The sequence below is a fragment of the Salmo salar genome, chromosome 11 (assembly GCF_965601325.2).
Source record: "Salmo salar chromosome 11, fSalSal1, whole genome shotgun sequence".
NCBI classification, from domain to species: domain Eukaryota; kingdom Metazoa; phylum Chordata; class Actinopteri; order Salmoniformes; family Salmonidae; genus Salmo; species Salmo salar.
In genome coordinates this window covers 29673441-29687251 of record NC_138301.1, presented here as the reverse complement: position 1 = coordinate 29687251, position 13811 = coordinate 29673441, and the positions used below count along the sequence as shown (strand labels likewise).

The window sequence follows — 13811 nt, the reverse complement described above, 5'->3', positions numbered from 1 at the left end:
ATGACGGATCACCCCCTCAAGCTGAACCTCGGCAAGACGGAGCTGCTCTTCCTCCCGGGGAAGGACTGCCCTTTCCATGATCTCGCCATCATGGTGGACAACTCCATTGTGTCCTCCTCCCAGAGTGCTAAGAGCCTTGGCGTGACCCTGGACAACACCCTGTCGTTCTCCGCTAACATCAAGGCGGTGACCCGATCCTGTAGGTTCATGCTATACAACATTCGCAGAGTACGACCCTGCCTTACACAGGAAGCGGCGCAGGTCCTAATCCAGGCACCTGTCATCTCCCGTCTGGATTACTGCAACTCCCTGTTGGCGGGGCTCCCTGCCTGTGCCATTAAACCCCTACAACTCATCCAGAACGCCGCAGCCCGTCTGGTGTTCAACCTTCCCAAGTTCTCTCACGTCACCCCGCTCCTCCGCACACTCCACTGGCTTCCAATTGAAGCTCGCATCTGCTACAAGACCATGGTGCTTGCCTACGGAGCTGTGAGGGGAACGGCACCTCCATACCTTCAGGCTCTGATCAGGCCCTACACCCAAACAAGGGCACTGCGTTCATCCACCTCTGGCCTGCTGGCCCCCCTGCCTCTGCGGAAGCACAGTTCCCACTCAGCCCAGTCAAAACTGGTCGTGCTTTTTTACACGTTTGCAGTTTAATCATCCAGGAACATAACATAAAAACATCCATCTTGAGTCAACATATCCATAATTGCAAAGTATATTTTCTTGACGAAGTTACATGGATTTTTTACATTTTGTTAACCATCTCAAAGCAAGTGCTGGATCGTTGGACAGCACTCAAAACAATGATTATCTTCTAGCATGGGCATACAATGATGTACTGTATTTATTTGATTCAATAACACATGCTAAACACCTCCCACTTTCAGAATATCTTATACAATGAAAACATACACCAAACCTTCATCCACTTGGGACCACAAAGGAACCTTAGATCTGAGATGTTCAATAACGCAAGCTCTCCATTTCTCTAACACGTATGGCAGCACTCCATGTTTAGGAATATGTGTAGGTATGCAAGAAGAAGAATACTTTGTCAGTAGATGTTTATGTGTGTGAGTGAGTGAGTGAGTGAGTGAGTGAGTGAGTGAGTGAGTGAGTGAGTGAGTGAGTGAGTGAGTGAGTGAGTGAGTGAGTGAGTGAGTGAGTGAGTGACAGAAAGGTAATAGAAAGCCCTTTGTCCGGGGTCTCTTTGTGGTTGCTAATAAGTGATGCCCCTCATTTTCATCTCTCCACTGGTCAGTATGTATGCAGCAGGCCTACTATCCTGAAGAGATAGATGTGCAGGCAGGTGGTTGAAGTATCTAATAGGCCATGTCTCTATATTGGGCCATATATGTTTGACTCGGCCTGACAAGAAATCAGGTTATCATTACATACATAAGAGGCTGAGCACACATAAAGTACATCTCCTCCAATCCCTGTAATGGGAGATTCTGACTGTTAGTTCAATCTTTTCAGAAGAGAAAATAAACAAGCAGGGCTACACATCACTGAGACGTGATGATTATTGTAAATAGACTGTTTGTATTCATTCTAGTGTCCCATGTGGTCATATTAGGGAGGGGGCCAACAAGCTGCTTCAGGCTATAACTATCCCTAAGATTGGATTGGCTTTCAAAACTCATGTTTGTTTGTTTTGAAGAGATTTTCATTAAGAAAAATGTGTGATTTAGTAAAGCACATAGAAGCAATTATAGTAATAAGGTTCATTACCATCTTATTACCAGTTTATTACAAAAATAAACAAATTGTTTGTATCCCACTCAATTTGCAATTCAAGCAACTGCTGTAAAAAGATTTGTAAATTGCTGATTAAGTATTTTGATATCAAATATGTCAATCAAAGTATCCCCAGAGACTGAAAGCAGTGTAAAATGTAACTGTCCAGTGTTTTCATTAGGGCAAACGTTGGCTAAATGGGAGTGGCGTGCTGTGTTCAGGGAGTAGCCCGATTTGTTCACACATTGTTCATCAACAGAGCCAAAGACTGAACCAAGCATCTATCTAGTGTTGTACAGCAAATCTACTAATTCCACATTATTGGTTGACCGGACAAATGTATCAGATTTTGTCCCAAAACCCCACTCTCCACTGGTGGAACAATATAGCAGAATTCCAGGGAATACAATATCCTCATTGCTTTGTGCTACCTTCTCCAACTACTGTGCAAACTTGAGGAAAAACAACTTCTGAAAAAAACGAGAGGGTGGGGGGGAAACGAGCCGGACTTCTTATTATACACCTATTATAACGTTAGCTCTGTTTTCAATCTTGTTTCGCAAGCTGAACAGGAGAAGGACGGTTGTGCAGTCTGTCCCTGCCGGTCGCGTGGCTTCTTTGTGTACAGCAGCTGCTTCTAAATGCATGGGCAAACACCACGGCTTGGCGCAGATATCATAAACCTTGAGGACGAGCTTGGACATCGCTCAATCGTTATTTGGGTTTGAAAACTATGAACAGTTTCTTCAACGAGAAGAAGAGGAATAACAAAACTTCGCATTTTATCCCTTACCTCTTCTATCCCGCTTTCTATTTCTTTGATTTACGGTCCCGATAAAGCTTGCGCGTCTCGCCGCCTTTCTCTCACTCTGCGCGTGGATTGTAAAAAGGTAGAAACAAATTGAGCTCTGTTCACAGTACAGCTGCGCTGTTGCCTGGTACATCATGGATGTTCGGTTTTATCCGACTGCCGGAGGAAATCCTATTCCAGGAGACCCACCAAACCTGGATTTTCCCCACTGTTTGGGCTACTACAACTATAATAAGGTGAGCATTTATGTTCTACATTGTTTTGCGTACTTCTATCTTGTTTCTGCACACTGCATTCAAACCCCATTCTTCCTTAGTCCAGACCGACTGATATAATGGCAAATGGTGTTGTACACGATTGGGAATGTTTTCTTTGAGAATTAATTAGGCTACTTCATCATCTAATCCTATTCTGCATTGGCATTACAATGTTTTTATAAAATAGACAGAATAACACAATAAGACAAGAGGTCGTTTTACCAGTGCATTACACACTTTTATCAATTAGGCAAGTTACCATCTTCCTTTGGTGCTGGAGTTCTGCATGCCATAATGTTTACGCGTTGAAATGCTTTCTCATATAGCACATCTCTCTGTTGGACGAAGTTTTGGTATCCTGTCTCTTGCAGAGTAAGCTATGCATGCCAGGTGGCAGTGACACTGCTGCTTTACAATGAGTGATCAACTTGATTACATGTGTGACAGAGCCTTTAAAAAGTGACTTGATTCATAATCATTTAATCATGTAATGGGCAGTGTTTATAATTCCACCTGAAGCTTGTAGTCTATATCACCAATCAACATGCAGTTCATATGTTTTAGATTCACTGAAGGCACATGATAAAGTGATGTCACTACCTATAGAGCTGGTTATATTTGAGGCCAATTCATGAATTGTGAAAGATATGAATTATCCTTGAAGTGAGCAGGTTGTTTATATTGATATCTGATGTCTGATTCAACTGCTGTTGTTTCAGATCGTGATCGCTTCTTTTGCTCACAGATAATATGTCCCTGTTTACTGATGTGTTGCAGTGTTTTGAAAAAAATGTCATACTGTACCTAGTAGGGTTATCCTATGTGAGATATCCTTACACAAACAGTCCCAGACTGACAGGTGGTTTGGTACACAACCAGCAGCAGATATTTGGTATTTTTGTATCACAAGCACAAAGGAGTATTTGTTTTGAAAAGGATAATAGCTGTATTTGACAACATCTTCAGGATGTGGAAGCATGGTAAGCTGCCAAAAGAGAGAGACAGTCCATATCAAATGAGTTTCCAGACTTTTTCCCAGAACATCCTCTAAAACTGTTCTGAGAACCAATAGAAAACATACTGTAATCCTGTTCTGAGAACATTCTGAGACCAGAGCAGTGTTTGCGTCTGCTCTGCCAAATAGCCCAGGCTTGTTAAAGCTCCTAAGTGCAACCACATTTGTTTGACTGTCCTATAATAGACACAAAAGTGTGGTTTTGACACAAAAGTGTGGTTTTGTGTCTGCTTGAAAACTCCACGGGCCGAAGTTTAAGAAAGGAAATAGTCTTTCTGTCAGGAATAGGCCAAAATGCAATTGTAGTCTGAGAGGGAGAGGAAATGAAGCACTCCCTCTGCAACATGTCTCATCACAAACCACATATCACATGCCAATTCAGAAGCCCCTGCATGCTGAGTGGAAGGGAGATTTGCATGTGTTTGCATAATGCAAGACACACCATCCCCAAACTGATTCGACCAAACTCATTGAGAGGAAACATTAGTCATCCAGATGATGTGTCAGGTTTTCAAGTTGTATAGACTCAAATGAACTTGGGTTGATAACATAGTTATTTATTATAGCTTTCATGTCAAGTTCCCACTCCAAGAAGCTTTAACAGTGTCTTGGTCAATGTCAATGGGTACTCAATGTGATGTATAAACAGTAACACCCTCAAAATATTGTCTGAGGAAATAATTCAGTTTTAATCACAATGGGGCCCAGAGGCACTTTCAAACATCACAGATTCTTTTAAATCTACAGAAACATCCACATGAGTGGCACACACTTAATTAGGTACTACAGTCATCATGATTCATGACTAATGAATCCAGCCGTGATTTGGCAATGAGATGAAGGGAATATGTTAATATCATGTACTTTACAAGGGAACATGAACTGCTAGTAATCTAGTAGAATTGAACCTCGGACCCTTGATGATAAATGTAATTAAGAGCTGAATTAAAGCACACTTCATCTATGCTACCTATTATTCTATACCTTTTTAATATTTAATGGTGCGGATTGTGTTCAGGTGTATGACAGGGCAGTCTCAGCAGGGTGACGTTGGTAAAGTGCTTTGATTTAAGCTGGGACACAAAGCAACTATGTTTAGGGGTATATACCCACAGGGACTCTTTTTAGCCACTGATTGGTTGGTAGTTGGTACTTCAGAAATTGTGTGCAGTCTTACATTACATTCAATTTATCTGGGACAATGACTTAGCTTTTACTGGCTCTTTGGTTTATACTGAGCACATGTGGTCTTAGTCAGTGAAATTTACAAGAAGCCCGGCTTCACTTCTGAAACCTTATGAAAACATGCCTAGATTATTTTTGGTCATCAGGGTGTATTTTCTCTCCTTTTCTATCACAAAAGTTGAATCTTTTATATGTCCCCCTTGGTTTAAATGTGGGACAGTTTGTGGTCTACATAACTGGGAAAACTCTTCAGATTGGACACTACTAAAGGCTATGAGCTTTTTTGGTATTTTCTCAACTGTACTGGTTTACATTTAGCATGTCTCAAAGTCAGGTTTGATTTGACCGTTTGATTGACTGAAATGCCTTTGTTCATGAGCGTCCCCCCCCCCCCCCCCCCCCCCACCTCCCCTGTTACTGGCACATTTATAGTCCTGTGCTATACTCCCCTGAAGTTTAATAATGTTTTAGATGTAATATACATTCATTTCATTAGCTGCACTGGTAGAGGTAATTAGTTGGTTGTTACCAGATGTAACTGAGGAATGGGTTGCACCTGCAGCACTGCCACTACTACAGAGCTTTAGTTTGTGAAACTATTACTAATACTGCCAGTAAGTCATTATAAATTGTGGATGGCTATGTTCAGATCCAAAGATGATGTAATACGCATTAGCATTGTGTTAACTGTGATTGATAGAATTTTTCCGCTGTCTGTAGCCATACTTTTCTGTTGGTTTAAAAGGTGTCATTACGGAAGAGTGGGTGATTGTCTTCCAAGAATCCTTTCAATGACAACCGCTGTAAACAGGAAGTGTGTTTCACTGAGCAGGGTTGATAGTAACAGCTGATTGGCTCTGATGACTAATAGCCTCTGTGACTGTACCAAATGGATATGTTTCCTCTTATCCAAGGAAACGCTTATCAATTGATTATATTTCAACTTTGAGTTGTATCAACCACTCATCTGTCATACGTAATAGACTACATACACTGTAAGAACAACAAATGGTAAGTTATTCACAGCATAACACATGAGGATGGAAGGCTGCAGCTGCAGTCGGCATACTCTAGGACTTTATTGTGCCTTTAAATGAGTCATGTAGGTGAAACAAAAGCCTGATTGAGGATGAGTTGGATCCTATTGTCCCTTGCATATGTATAGGAAACAAAGCAAAAAGGACATAAATAGACTCAGAGATGCTACATTTACAGTCCCTTCACACCAGAAAACCCTTGGGGCAATATCTCCCCATTGTCCCCTACAGCCAGATTGGCTAGCCTCCCGTGGTCTTTGTTGTCCCGTCTGTGGAGTGGTAGTGAAGGGGTTAAGACGCTCTTCAAACACACAGTGGGCCGTGTGCATCTTGTCAGTGTACACAGCTGGTGCCATTTCACCACACACATTGTAAACATATCCAAACACTACTAGGACTCTAAATCGCTGGTACCCCGAGAAGCTGCTTACTTTTCTGTTTTCTGAAGTTAATGGATGTAACCGAAGTTATATGTTTAAAGGTTTAAATGTTGAGGAAGTGAAAAGCTGATGTGTTTCCTGGGCATTTTAATTGCAGCTTGTCAGAAGCCTAGTTCAACAGATTTATTAAAGACCCAGTTTTCCATTTGAGATTGGGGAAATTTATTTTTAGCTCGCTCACTTGAAGTACAGTACTTGGTACCCCTGAGCTAATGGATGCTCTGTCCGAAAGTGAGTTACTCTGCATTAATTAAACTGATGTGTGTATGTATATTAGAGGTGGCCTTGTGGTGGAAACATTAGTAGATCATACTCTCTGTTTTCTATGGCTGTGCCGTAGATGATCTAAGCTATTACATGCATCATTCCTTGAAATGTGTGTACACACACACACACACACACACACACACCCACACACACACACACACACACACCACCACACACACACACACACCCCCCCGAGTGTTGGCTGAGTGCAGTAATATCCATTCAAGTGTCCTCCTGTTTGTGTTTGTATCTCTCTGCGGTGTGCACTTTTGAATTTTACACTGACGTAAATCAACACTTAAGAGGCCTCGTCTATATGTCCATTGAACCTGTGTGCAACATTGGGACCGATTGACTGTCTTTACAAGGTGGATTTGGAGAGAGAGGCTGTGGTTGGTGTTGAATATGTAAATCTCATGCTGACACAGTCCATTACCCTGATCTGCTCTCGTGAAGACCATCTTTAATCCAACCACCACCCAGTGCTCATGAATCCATTCCATTCCATCTCCTCCTCTCACATCACCATCATCAGCCAGCAGGCTGCATGTAGATAGAGTTCACACAGTATTGCTACATTTGGATATCCACACTAGCATACTACTTAGAATGAAACGATGTAATGGGCATGCACAGCAAGCAGTACCGATGCACCAAGTCTGGAACTAACAGGGCCCTGAACAGCTTCTACCCCCAAGCCATAAGACTGATAAATAGTTAGTTAAATAGTTAACCAATAGCTACCCGGACTATTTGCATTGACCCTTTTTGCACCAACTCTTCTGACTCATCACATACACTGCTGCTACTGTTAATTATCTAACCTGTTGCCTAGTCACTTTATAGCTACCGATATGTACAAATCTAACTCAATTACCTCGTACCCCTGCACATCGACTCAGTACTGGTACTTCCTGTATATAGCCATGTTATTATCTCGTACCCCTGCACATCGACTCAGTACTGGTACTTCCTGTATATAGCCATGTTATTACCTCGTACCCCTGCACATCGACTCAGTACTGGTACTTCCTGTATATAGCCATGTTATTACCTCGTACCCCTGCACATCAACTCAGTACTGGTACTTCCTGTATATAGCCAAGTTACTCATTTTGTATCTACTTTTCTATTATCTCTCTATTTTCTTTCTCTCTGCATTGTTGAGAAGGGCCCATAAGTAAGCATTTCACTTGTTGTTTACCAAGCATGTGACAAATAAAATGTGATTTGATTTCGGAATGTCCACACTAGCCTACTACATAGAACACATGCCCGATACATTGCATCCTTTTAAGTAGTATGCTAGTATAGACATGGGAACAGAGACTGTCTCAGAAGGTTTTGTTTTCTCTCTGGACAAGCCAACAGCCGTGTCACTGTTACAGCTCCACAGCACTCAGATATAATAGACGGGTAGTAGCTCAGAGCTGAGGTGTCATGCTCGGTGTAGGGTTACGGTCATTTATCATGACACATCTGCAAGTGAATGAGAGAGAAAGGCCTCATTTAACCAGTATTGCTTAAACTGTCAAAGTTCTGAATAATTTAACAAAGGTACTGTACCCTGGAAACTTGAGCTGTAGCATGTCCCCTGTCTAAGGGTCCTAGATGGACCTTCTTTAGGCTTCAAAACCACAGCCAAGCATTTGCCTGGCTACTCATCCACATCGCTCTGGCCAACTGATGTTTCTTCTCCACATTGAGTCTGGAATTGCCTCTATCTCTAACGATTTCTAGAATGTAAACACATTCTGTCCGTTCTGATTGGTCCCAGAAACCAATGGATTGGTCCAGAGCCGGCCTACATGATGACATCATTAACTTTGGTACTCTGATTGTTTAGACTTGTTAGAGAAGTTCCAATCGCTAATTAATTTGTTCTGTACAACTCCCCTCATTTTGAAGTCACACAAACTACAGTTTCAGACTGAATGTATGGAGCAATTGATAGAGCAGAGGAATTACATTCAGGGTGAGTCGTTAGGCAAGCCTAACATGTCTCTTTATATCACACCAGGGTCTACTAACTCACCATGAGATCTTTTTTCACCACGATAAACCATTTCAATCTGTCTTTGTCTCACTACATCTCTGACAGCATCAACCTCACTGACTTATTAAAGATAGAATCGGTTCACCCCAGCGCCATTGTTATTGTTTTTGTTTTGTCGACTAAACGGAGGTGAGCAGCATCCAAATGGAAATGAGCAGCATGGTACAACAAATTGCAGTACATCAGTGGAGGCTGCTGAGGGGAGGACGGCTCATAGTAATATCTGGAATGGAGCAAATGGAATGGCATCAAACACATGGAAACCATGTGTTTGATGTATTTGATACCATTCCACTGATGCCGCTCCAGCCATTACCACTAGCACATCCTCCCCAATTAAGGTGCCAGCAAACTCCTGTGTAGTACATATTCTGCTGTTCTATCGAAGCGTGCAGTGGTGTTCGAGGCAAAACAACTATGTTTGTTGTTTGCTGTAACTTCTTCAGTGTTATAATATCCCAAACGGACATGACAGCTTCACCATTAAGGATTCCATCTTTAAAGAGAGAGAATAAATGATTATGTGCCACAGAAACTGCTTTTACTGTGAATTAAGCAGTGGGACCAGTCAATCAGTTCTGGCTGGGTGATTCAATAAACTGTGTCCTATAAATGATTAGCATTGCAGTTAAGACACTTACATTTATTTTTAAAGCACTGTTGCAGTGAGGCAGCCATCACATTTTTCACATACCTAATTTCTAATGCCCTGTAATGGGCTGACGGGGGACTGTATCAAAAACATTTAACTGATCTCCCCTGGATTTAACCTTTAATCCAACACAGATTTAATTAGTAGATAGATTAGAAATGTGACGTTTTACAAAATCAAATATGCATGACCCCCTTCACTCAACACGTGAATAGGAGGTCCTGTCAAGAAAACGAGACTTAAAAGTTCAATTGTTAGAATTTTTGCCTGTGCTATTTTTCAGACCATCCCTTACTGTTCAGAAAGGAAGTATTTTCCTTCTCATCAAGGTATTTCTGACTGTTATTATGACGTTCATTTGCAGGGCAATGCATTGTCGTGACTGTGAAATGTCACCTCATTAGTGAGCTATGTGCTGTAGGGACTGAGAGTGAGATATTAAGTACAAGGCAAAGGAGATTTATGTGAATCCAAAATGCCACCTAATTCCGTTTGCACTACTTTTGACCAGGGCCCTGGTAAAACGATGTGCACTATATAGGGAATAGGGTGCAATATCACACGCAGCCATACTGCTATCCTTTGTTCAGCTGCCCGTAGCACCACCACGACCATGCAACATTCCCATAATGCTCAGTGTGTGTCACCACCAGGTCGTCCTTTAGGGAGAAGACAATGGCAGCAGGTGGGCAAATATCCATTAGACCTGCTGAACAAATAACACAGAAAATGGAGTAATACAACAGCTATTTGAATGTTTAAATGGAAGACTGAAATGAACCACAGTAACAACGTACTGTTTTTCAATAGGTGATTTAATGTAACTTGGACCTATGCCTTGGTTACTGTAATACAGTAGTAACCAAATAATCTGTGTCACGTTTAGAACACATTGACTTTAACGGCTATGTTTATCTTCTTTTCCAAACTGTTTTCTTACATTTTCCCAACCAGTGCAGAGGTCCCCAAGCCAACAGCTGGAGTCAGTGTTATGGAAATAGGGGAGCCATGTTGGCCTCAGAAGGTCATAGTCATTGATCGTAGATTGCCCCTCCCCCAACGTTATATATGTGGTAACAGGGTAAATGTTAAAATCTCACTCTGCTAATCCAATTTTACTGCAGCGTTAATACTGTAGTATTTAAAGTCATCTTCACCTAATAAATAAACTTTAATAGTTTCCTCAAAGCTAATATAAATTGGAAAAGCGCCATCACACTCTGCCAGATTTTAATTGGATCTTTTATAGACGTGCATTAGAATGATAAGAATATTCTATTGCAGAAAAGTCCTTTGTTTTTCCTGGAAATGTAATTTGCCATAATTTATGTTAGAATTAAATGGTATCAGAGATCTACAGTACATAGACACTGCTGACATGGCCTTGTCTGTCTCTCTGCTCTGTGTAGGCCTAGCTCTGAGAGTTTTGGAAGAACTGTTCTTGGGAGAATGTCTCTGTTTCTTGTTGTTTATTTATGGGTTTAAATTGTTGATTGTGTCCATTGTTCTTTAACTGGATAGTAATGCCTATTCATATATTGATCATTTATCCTCTCTGTCAGAAAGCATTAATCTCATATATGGATACTTAGTATTAATTTATTTGTGTACAAGTACACAATTCTAGTTACAACTCCTGCCTGTAGTACATAGCTCCAAGGACACACGTTTCCAAAGCAATCAGTTCACAGTGATGCCTGGAATGTTTTTCTGAATAAAAGTGCTTGACTGTACAACCCAAAACTATTCATCATTATGCCAACATATGAAATAAGACACATGGTGAGTGAGCCCCAATATCAAAACAGGGAAAGAGAAAAAGCGAGAGAGAAAAACAGATATTTTACTAAAACATCAAACTCTCTCTAACATATTCAATAACCATTAAGTTGTTGTCAGATTGTATCAGCCTATGGGGTGCACCATTACTCTCAATAAAATAACACGTCTGGCAACCACACAAATCCCTTTCACATATCCGCTCTGAACCCATCTTTTGAGATGTAACATACTCCCCCCTGACTAGCATTTCCCTATCTGTTCTCAATGTACCACACATTTACTGTAAATCACTATTTAGTTGGAGTGCAGATTTATGAGTTCACTTTTATATACTGGAGAAAAGATAAAGACATGTAGCGTTTTGTAGAAAGCACTAGCCTATGGATAGATTTTTTTATCCACCAAGGAACATATGGTTTCTCTCATGCTCTGGCTCGGCTCTAATATTTATTTCATATGCATATTAAAACTGGAAAGTGGTCTCTTTTTAGATGGTTTCCAAAAATTGTACAGTGATTGCTTCATTGCTGATGTGATTTTTATTGGCCTCAGAAGTACTGTCCTAAACAAAAAGCGTGCATCCCCTTTCCCCTGCCATAATTCAATGTTGCATTTAGGATGTACCAATAAAGGCCCAATAAGGGGACACTTTGCTGCTGGCCTCCATCTGGATCTCTGAAAGCAGTATTGATGTGGAGGGAGAAGACTGAAAAGTCATCCTCTAGTTGGTTAAGTTCTCTTTTGTTTCTTGGCAACCATTCTTGTGGGGGTTAGAGGTCGCTGGTTGCAACCTCTGATTGTTTGCAAACTGATGAGTTGATGAGAGGGTTCCACAATGTATTTCTCTTATGAAGACTCCCCTAGTACATTTGGGAAAGGAGCTGATATTTTAGGCTTTTTGTTGGAGCTCATCTCTTCAACACTTCCTCACAGGTGGCTATGGTTTGGGATGGCAGTGGTAGGAACCAGACCAAGGAGAAAGAGGCCTCAGCATTGAGGAGTCCTTTAGTTTCCTCCTGAGACTACATGCTATTGACAAGTCTTTCATACTCCATTCCTTTCTAGGAAAACGATCTAGTTTCTCTGACAATGGGCAATAACCCTGAACCTTCCTCTCTCCTCTTCGGAAGCTCTTACTCACGTGTCTTTCCAGACACATGCAGATCCTGGAAAAGGAGCTTGCTCTCTTATTATTCTCTCTCTTTTTCTCTCTTTCTATAATGAGACACAGGTACTTTTTATAAATGATAAATGAGAAGTAGAAGCAGAATGATAACATTGTATCAGAGACATTACAGGCAGTTGATTAAAGCGTTAGTTGGGGAGTTAGCCAAGGTTAACAATCCATAATGAAACACTGTGAAAATAATGATACGCTGCATGGTTTTATGAAGGCTTGTGGCTGCTCAGCAGAGCTGCGTTGACCTTCAGCAGTTACACAAGCTAATCGTGGTGAACCTTTCGCACCCCTGTAGTTTCCAGCAGACTCAATTAGCTTGTAATATGCGTCTTCTAGGAGAGCAGCCTAGACCTTACAGAGTTTTGGCTTTGGGATTGGGATTGTTCTAGTGACAGTGAGATTACGGGCTATTCTAAGATAGCTCTGTTAGGTAGTATCATAAGTTGTTTGTCTGATGTACAGTGGCTTGCGAAAGTATTCACCCCCTTGGCATTTTTCCTATTTTGTTGTCTTACTACTTGGAATTAAAATAGATTTGGGGGGGGTTTGTTTCATTTGATTTACACAACATGCCTACCACTTTGAAGATGAAAAATGTTTTTTATTGTGAAACAAATAAGAAATAAGACAAAAAAAACAGAAAACTGGAGCGTGCATAACTGTCTCTATCATCTTGGCACATCTAGCCACTGGGATTTTTGCCCGTTCTTCAAGGCAAAACTGCTCCAGCTCCTTCAAGTTGGATGGGTTCCGCTGGTGTACAGCAATCTTTAAATCACACCACAGATTGTCAATTGGATTGAGGTCTGGGCTTTGACTAGGCCATTTCAAGACATTTAAATGTTTTCCCTTAATCTTGCATCTCGACGTTCCGCTAGCGGAACGCCTCGCCAAATATCCAATGGAAGAACGTGGCGCGAAATACAAATACCTCAAAAATGCAATAATTTAAATTTTTCAACCATACGACTATTTTACACCATTTGAAAGTTAAGATTCTCGTTAATCCAACCACATTGTCCGATTTCAAAAATGCTTTACAGCGAAAGCAAAACATAAGATTATGTTAGGAGAGTACACAGCCAAAAATAATCACACAGCCATTTTCAAAGCAAGCATATATGTCACAAAAACCCAAAACACAGCTAAATGCAGCACTAACCTTTGATGATCTTCATCAGATGACACTCCTAGGACATTATGTTATACAATACATGCATGTTTTGCTCAATCAATTTCATATTTATATCAAAAAACAGCTTTTTACATTAGCATGTGATGTTCAGAACTAGCATTCCCACCCAAAACTTCCGGTGAATTTACTAAATTACTCATCATAAACATTGACAAAATACATAACAATTATTTTAAGAATTATAGATA

The 13811-nt window shown here is 40.9% G+C and overlaps 1 protein-coding gene across 1 annotated transcript in view; it reads left to right on the top strand.

The window, feature by feature from the left end:
- The first annotated feature begins 1962 nt into the window (after positions 1-1962).
- The window catches only part of LOC106562393 (TOX high mobility group box family member 3), a 61082-nt gene continuing 49233 nt past the window's right edge, over positions 1963-13811 (top strand). Inside the window, exon 1 of the mRNA XM_014127256.3 lies at positions 1963-2793. Within this exon, the coding sequence (XP_013982731.2) occupies positions 2692-2793 (102 nt within the window). The 5' untranslated portion in view covers positions 1963-2691. The remainder of the gene's footprint in view (positions 2794-13811) is intronic.